This window comes from Procambarus clarkii, chromosome 29 (genome assembly GCF_040958095.1).
Source record: "Procambarus clarkii isolate CNS0578487 chromosome 29, FALCON_Pclarkii_2.0, whole genome shotgun sequence".
In the NCBI taxonomy this organism is placed as follows: domain Eukaryota; kingdom Metazoa; phylum Arthropoda; class Malacostraca; order Decapoda; family Cambaridae; genus Procambarus; species Procambarus clarkii.
Window position 1 is genome coordinate 12,565,913 of NC_091178.1, and position 8,113 is coordinate 12,574,025.

At 43.8% G+C, this 8,113-nt stretch overlaps 1 protein-coding gene across 1 annotated transcript in view; it reads left to right on the forward strand.

The window, feature by feature from the left end:
- LOC138369591 (mucin-1-like) overlaps window positions 1–6,985 on the forward strand; it is a 36,214-nt gene extending 29,229 nt beyond the window's left edge. Inside the window, exon 3 of the mRNA XM_069333012.1 lies at window positions 6,828–6,985. Within this exon, the coding sequence (XP_069189113.1) occupies window positions 6,828–6,985 (158 nt within the window). The remainder of the gene's footprint in view (window positions 1–6,827) is intronic.
- The last annotated feature ends 1,128 nt before the right edge of the window (window positions 6,986–8,113 follow it).

Below are 8,113 nucleotides of genomic sequence, written 5' to 3' on the forward strand. Positions count from 1 at the left end.
CGCGGGGACGCTAAGCCCCGGAGGCACCTCAAGGTAACCTCAAGGTAAGACTGTGTAAGGGGGAAGCGGGTGGGGGTGGAGGGTTGTTGCACCAACACCACATGCAAGCCATTCATATTGCAACTGATTACTGATTATTTACGGTAAATCAAGTTATATAAAATTCTCTCGTGACAACTCAAGAATACAAAAAAAACAAAGCAAAAATTGTTGGGTAAAAATTACTTGAACGATGAAAGGGAGGAAGGTAAAGTCTCTCGTTTCTTAACCCGTAATTAACAATTGATCTCCGCCTCTTGGGACTCGGCTATTGTGACATGATTTTTACTTTATAGCCCCCCCCCCCATGCTAGGCGCTCCGCTGCTAATTAGTTACAAGTGACCGGTGGTGTCGTAATTGGGGTGAGGTGAATAATTCAGCCCGTTCGTCCGTCCGCACTACCGCCCCAAGACGCCACGGGGCCGCTAGTTCGTGTACACCGAATAACTTATGAACTGCATTACTTTGTTCGTATGCTTACCTAAAATGGTTTGTTTTTGGGTCAGGATAGAGATTCGTTTCTTGAGCTCCGCCTTTCCCACTGTTTCTCGTCTTTTTTTTTTTGGGTCAGGATAGAGATTCGTTTCTTGGGCCCCGCCTTTCCCACTGTTTCTCGTCAAAGTGCCCTTTTGTTTCTTGTCATGTCTAATTTATATATATTTATTATTTGTGCCTGCAGGGTCCTGTCCTAGCTCTTGGACTCCGCTTTTCTAGCCCTTGGTTGTTTAATGCAATGATTCCTGACCTATTTCCCTATCATACCTACTTTTAACGTCATGAATGAAGTTAGCCTCTACAACCTGCTCCTTTAGGTCAGTCCGTTTACTCACTTCCCTCACGCTAAAGGAAAACTTTCTAACATCTCTATGACACATCTTCAGTCTCAAACTTACATCCGTGCCCCCTTGTTTTGTTGATATTTAGTGTAAACGTTTCCTCTGTTTTGTGTGTGTGTGTGTGTGCGTCTGTGTGTGTTTACTAGTTGTGTTTTGCGGGGGTTGAGCTTTGCTCTTTCGGCCCGCCTCTCAACTGTCAATCAACTGTTTACTAACTACTCTTTTTTTTTTCCCCCACACCACACACACACACCCCAGGAAGCAGCCCGTGACAGCTGACTAACTCCCAGGTACCTATTTACTGCTAGGTAACAGGGGCATTCAGGGTGAAAGAAACTTTGCCCATTTGTTTCTGCCTGATGCGGGAATCGAACCCGCGCCACAGAATTACGAGTCCTGTGCGCTATCCACCAGGCTACGAGGCCCCTCTGTGTGTGTGTTTGTGTGTGTGTGTGTGTGTGTGTGTGTGTGTGTGTGTGTGTGTGTGTGTGTGTGTGTGTGTGTATGTGTGTATACGTGTGCGAAAGCGCATTTGCGCACGGACGCGTACACAAACTAAAACAATGAAATAATGAAAAACTGAATTTAACAACGATTGGGAATAAAACGAATTAAATATACAAGCTGATAATATAAACATTGAAATAAAATGCTCGAAAAAAACAAAAAATGCCTCAAAATAACCAAAAGAATTAATAATTGTCAAATTTGAATGTATATGTGCGTTGCCTATGATGGTACACGTTAGTAAACGTTGGTACATATGATGGTACACATTAACGTACATATGATCATCATTGATAAACTAACAACGTGTAAAAGTGTTCTTTTAGTGCTATTAATGATATGAGAGAGAGAGAGAGAGAGAGAGAGAGAGAGAGAGAGAGAGAGAGAGAGAGAGAGAGAGAGAGAGAGAGAGGGGGGAGGGATAGAGCAACAACGTGTCTGGTAACATAGGGACTAACAGCAATAAAAGATTAACGAGAAGCAGACTCGTAATATTATTTTTTTTACTTAAAAATATTCTCCTTTAGAATTCTTTTTTTTTTTTTATATACAACACTATCAGAGCAGGACCCTACAACTAGCAAAGCAGGACCCTACAACTAGCAAAGCAGGACCCTACAACTAGCAAAGCAGGACCCTACAACTAGCAAAGCAGGACCCTACAACTAGCAAAGCAGGACCCTACAACTAGCAAAGCAGGACCCTACAACTAGCAAAGCAGGACCCTACAACCTATACTAGTCAAACACACTTCTCCTTTTCTAAGCCGCGGAACTTTTCAAAGGGCTTCAGTTAGCAGTTCCTTTCTGAATTATTAACCCGAGGCTCTAGATGAGGAAAGCTGCCATTCAGAAGCCCTTATCTGCTCCATCAGTTCCCGACTCTCTCTCTGTTTTTACCCATTACCCTAAACAGTCTTCAACTTGCTCCCCCTCTGGTCACCTTACCCCTAGCCCACTCCAGTCATCGTCTTCTTCCATGGAACACCTCTATGATGCAAGAACTTTTCGTCTGCCCTCTTTACTCTCACGTTTGAATTCCTCACAATAATGTATTCTTGATACAACATTCCCTTTTAGGCGATGCCTTCCTCCTGCAGCTTATTGTCTTGTGATAGTACGATCTTCCAGAGGGTGAAATTCAAGATTTTATTTTTAATAAATAACATAAAATTCATTATTTTTTGTGTCTGAGTCTCTCTCTCTCTCTCTCTCTCTCTCTCTCTCTCTCTCTCTCTCTCTCTCTCTCTCTCTCTCTCTCTCTCTCTCTCTCTCTCTCTCTCTCTCTCTCTCTCTCTCTCCTTCATGCTCGCGCGCGAGAGACTTTCCTGCCAACCTTATGTATACTAATTTTGTATTATTTACCCAGAATCAATCTCAAACGCTCCCCCAACACTCTCCGACTGTTATGTCTGGTAATCTGCATATTAATTAGGCAATTAACATGCGTCCTAGATCGACACTTTAAATATTGAACTTGCATACATTGTTGAATGTTATATGTAGGATTATATATATATATATATATATATATATATATATATATATATATATATATATATATATATATATATATATATATATATATATATATATATAAGTCGTACAGTGGGATCGAACCCGCGTCCCTGGACTGGCCAGGCACAAGCTCTCCCAACTGAACCATGAAGAGCTTAAACGCCAGTACTATGGGAATTCCTTCTGGGAACTTGTACGTAGTTCAGAGACAAGGTAAAAATAAGGGGAAGAGACATAAAGATACATGATAATAAAGAAAACCAAGAATAACCGAAACAGAAAAGAAAAACAATGGACGTAAGAAAACAATAAAGGAAAAAGGTAATATGATCTTACAAGGAAAGGGGGAGACATGATTAAGAAAGACAAAGCAATGTAAGAAACTAGTAAAGATAATACTAGAGAAAGAGAGATGACAATTAAGAACCATGAGAAATGCAGATGATAAAACAGAGATGAGAACGACAAAATTGAGATAGAGAGAGAGAGGGAGAGAGAGAGAGAGAGAGAGAGAGAGAGAGAGAGAGAGAGAGAGAGAGAGAGAGAGAGAGAGAGAGAGAGAGAGAGAGAGAGAGAGAGAGAGAGAGACAGAGAGACATAGAGAGAGAGACGAGAAGCCTTAGGGGGTTGTAAATCATAAATCTAATTATACATCCACACACTTTACCCCAGTGAAGAGTAGCTTGTCGTAATCTCGAGACGTTTCTACTATCACAACCGTACAGTAACCCCACACCCTAACTTCCCTCCTAGGACCCTAACTTCCCTCCTAAGACCCTAACCCTCCCAGGGCCCTAACCCCTGAGGACCGTACTCCAGAATGACCTTTCTTGCAGTCTCTCAACATCCAATCTCAGGTTGCCTCCAGAAGCCATTTTCCTTTAATTCAATTTGTATTTTGTCCCTGGGGGCTAATATTAATTTCTATTCCAAATACCTATTGCAATTTGATGGTGATGTGATGTTATGGTGGCAGGGAGCACACACACGTGGGATTGCTAGTGTCAGTGTTGTTTGCTGTTCTCACTATATCATTTGTCACCATACACGACACTTATCACTTTGCTTAACAGCTAGCACCATCGACACAGCTACATCTATCACCACGCACCACTACTACACAGTCGCACTGCTTACAGTTCTATTCTCTATCCCACAAGGTCCCACGAAAATCCCGCAAATCCCCAAAGTCCCACAAGTTTCCCCCCCAAGGTCCCACAAATTCCCATCAAGGTCCCACAAGGCCCTCTAAGGTTCTCCAAGGTCCCGCAAGTTCCCCCAAGTTCCCACAAGGTCCTCCAAGATCCTTTAAGGTCCCACAAGTTCCCCCGAGGTCCCATAAGGTCCCATTCGATTACCATTCTCCATCATACATTCGTGTCATACCACCATACGAGCCCATTACCACCATTATCACCACCTCAATGCCCAGTTCAACTCTCAGCCCACCACCAGTCTTGGGATGGTGTTCGCGCGTGCGGGCGTGCGGGCGGGAGGGCATGAATCACACGCGACATCCAACTTTATGCTACCGACCGTTCCTAATATAGCCATAAAATTCTCCCTGACAGCCAATCTGCTTAACACATACAGTATACAAGGAACACAACATTTACACGAATTGCTCCCAAGGAATTCGATGGCGACCGGAAATAGCAGACTTTACGAGACACTGCGTCTTGGAATAATTTAAACGTGCCTCTTCATTTTTATCTTTTTCTGCCGAAGGTGTTGAGACTGGAAAATAAGTGTTTACTTTCCGCTAGTGTTTACAAGAGTAAAAGAGGAGGGGAGGAGTTAAGGGAAAGAGGAGTGGGTAGGGAAAATGGGGGAAGGAATTAGAGAGAGAGAGAGAGAGAGAGAGAGAGAGAGAGAGAGAGAGAGAGAGAGAGAGAGAGAGAAATCCCATCGGGGGTACAGCACTATGGCACACAGAAAAAGAGACGATGTGGTAGTAAAGAGCTCACATAACACAGGCCATTAACAGATGACAGCCATGGGCGAGAGGTTAAACAAGTTCATGACTATTATGTTACACTAATAAACAGGCTGTTATGTGCTGGTGCGGGCGTCCGAGTGCTGGAAAATTAATAAATGATTTACAATGGTAAATTTGTGAATATGCATTGTGGGCGATACGTTGTGTGGGGAGTGTTATTGTATTACAGAGGAACCCTGAAACACGGTGAATACGGTGTGTGTGTGTGTGTGTGTGTGTGTGTGTGTGTGTGTGTGTGTGTACTCACCTAGTTGCACTAATCTAGTCGTACTCACCTAGTTGCACTAATCTAGTCGTACTCACCTAGTTGCACTAATCTAGTCGTACTCACCTAGTTGTGCTTGCCTCAATCTTAAAAGGGGTTGAGCTTTGGCCCTTTGGTGTCAACTGTCACTAAACTGGTGTGCAGATTTGGGAGCCTATTGGGCTCTATCAAATCTACATTTGAAACTGTGTATGGAGTCTGCCTCCACCACATCACTGCCTAATGCATTCCATCTATTAACTACTCTGACACTGAAAAAAAAATATTTCTAAAGTCACTGTAACTCATTTTGGTACTAAGTTTCCACCTGTGTCCCTTTGTTCGTATTCCACCCATGCTAAATAGTTTGTCTTTGTCCACCCTGTCAATTCCCCTGAGAATTTTGTAGGTGGTGATTATGTCTCCCCTTACTCTTCTGTCTTCCAGGGACGTGAGGTTCAGCTCCCGTAGCTTTTCTAGTAGCTCGTACCTCTCAGTTCTGGGACTAGTCTGGTGGCATACCTCTGAATCTTCTCTTTGTCCTGTATTTAACTAGGTATGAACTCCAGGCTGGAGCTGCATACTCCAGGACTCGTCTGACATAAGTGGTATACAAGGTCTTGAACAATTCCTAACCCAAGTTTGTAAAGGCAGTTCTTATGCTGGCCAGTCTAACATATACCGAAAATGATACCACCCCCCCTTTTGATGGGGTATCAGGAACAGGTTCGGTGTGATGTCAGCCCCGAATCACTGTTGATATCGGTGTGATATCAACCCCCGAATTACTGTTGATATCGAATATCAACAGTGTGTGTGTGTGTGTGTGTGTGTGTGTGTGTGTGTGTGTGTGTGTGTGTGTGTGTGTGTGTGTGTGTGTATTTCCATTTCCTCTGTTGCATAAACTACAGGACCAAAATTTACTGACCATTATCGCTCTACCGCCATTTGTTTTACCAATCACAGGGTGTCTAATCAATATTGATAAGCGAGTCCCTGGGGGAGGGAAGAAGAATTTGCTTGAATAATTTAGTGATAAATTTACATCAGTAATCTGCGGTATCTCCCTCTCGGCTGGCTGTGATCGGGACGTTTACAGTAATTGCGGTAAATTATATTAGTTTACATATTTACGTAAGTTGTCCACGATAACGATTTTGACAGTGATGGAGAGATCGTGGGGAGGTCGACACACACACACAATTAATCCTTTGACTTCTTTATTTGCAGACTGGCTAGATACGTCTTCTTCTGTCACGTCGACGCCGTAGAAGCCTTGACTTCGACCCCCCTTCACCCACCTTCCCTGCCCCCGGATAGCAAGGCCTGTACCAGGTCTTGTGCCCATGACCTTGTAACTTCTGATGCACATGCACAGTCTGCTGAGCCCCTGAGCAGCTGCTCCCATGTGCGCTGAATAGTCTCCTGGTGCGTTGTGGTTTCCTGATGTACGTTTAATGACACTTGGAAAGCTTGCACGTACGCTAGATAGCTGCACGTGTGATTATTATCGGAATACACGCGATCAGTCCGTGAAGGTCGTACCTCAGCGTGGAAAATATACGATCTGGTTAAGTGGCTTTCCGTTTGGTTGTGTTTATGGTGAGAGGGGGAGGGGGGGCAGGAGAGGTCCGGTTCCTGTGTTGCCCAATGACCTGGGCTGACATAATACTGCTCTAACCAGTCATTAGCCCAGCTGATGACAACGACTCTCTCGACGAGGTCATTAGTGTTGTCGCCCATGTCACGCCTGGGACTGATAATGACTCTTCAGACAAGACGTTATCCTGTCCTACTGCGACGACCTTTCATCGGTCGGGGTCCAACGGCGACGACCTCTAATCGTCGCTGACAACCATAATCGGTCGGGTCACTGATTCGTCATATCGTTTTCTCGCAAGACGGATGATGCCAAGGGCTGTACAGTTAAAATCTCGTCTGAACAGGCAATAAACATTATCTTAATGACAAAAAATAAGGACACTGTCATTACGAAAGGAATTAACCATATCAAGAAAAGCTTTAAGTCATTTCTGAGTGCGGTGTGGTGTGAGGTGTGCGCTCCTTCCGTGTTCCCAGAGCTGCTGGCCCTCCCAGAGCTCACTACCCTCACGCTAAAACTAACAGAAACAACCTTATTCGATTACATGATAATCACTTTGATATAGATCCAATTTTAGATAGTATCTGTAGCATGCAAGTTGCGTTTGACGCATTTAAGAAGACCTTTGAGAACATGTTCTGTAAGCAGGTGTGTGGGTGGTGGTGTTCCTTAACTCTGACGTTTCGTGGCGAACTTACCATTAAGTCATATGTGAGGCGAGATACCTTTTTCAGGTAAGAAAGTAAACAAGGCGCTCTGGTGTAGCGAGGACGCTCCTGTTCACCAGCTAGAGGGTCAGATGAAGTGTTTATTAACGAGACATCAATTTCCTCTTAGCTGTATCATAAATCACAGACAAAACACATGAACCTTATCAACTGTGAATGGAAACTAATGTAACATTATTTACAAATAATACATATGATACGGAAACTAAAACGAAATAAAACAATATATAAACACAATATATAAGATGAAAACCGTGGGAGGTCTCTACCGTGGGAGAAGTCTCTATCGTGGGAGAAGTGTCTACCGTGGGAGAAGTGACTTCAGAGGGCTCGCAACACCGCTGGCAACGAGAGCGGAGTGGGCTTAAGAACCCCACCAAGGTAGTTTGAAGATGTACTAACGACGTAGTTCAAACGAGTGCTAACGATAGGCAGAGTTGAATGGATGGTGGTGCGGAATGATTATTTCTGTTGTTATTACCGCCGAAGACTGGAGGATCCTCCTTAAGGGGGATCAGAGCTTGTGATAGGGTGTTGAATCCCACGTTATTGGCGGGACTAGAGACTCTCCAACACTAAGAGTGCAGACACTCATCAGTGCAGCAAAAGGGGGAGAAAAGGCTTGCCACTTTTCTATAA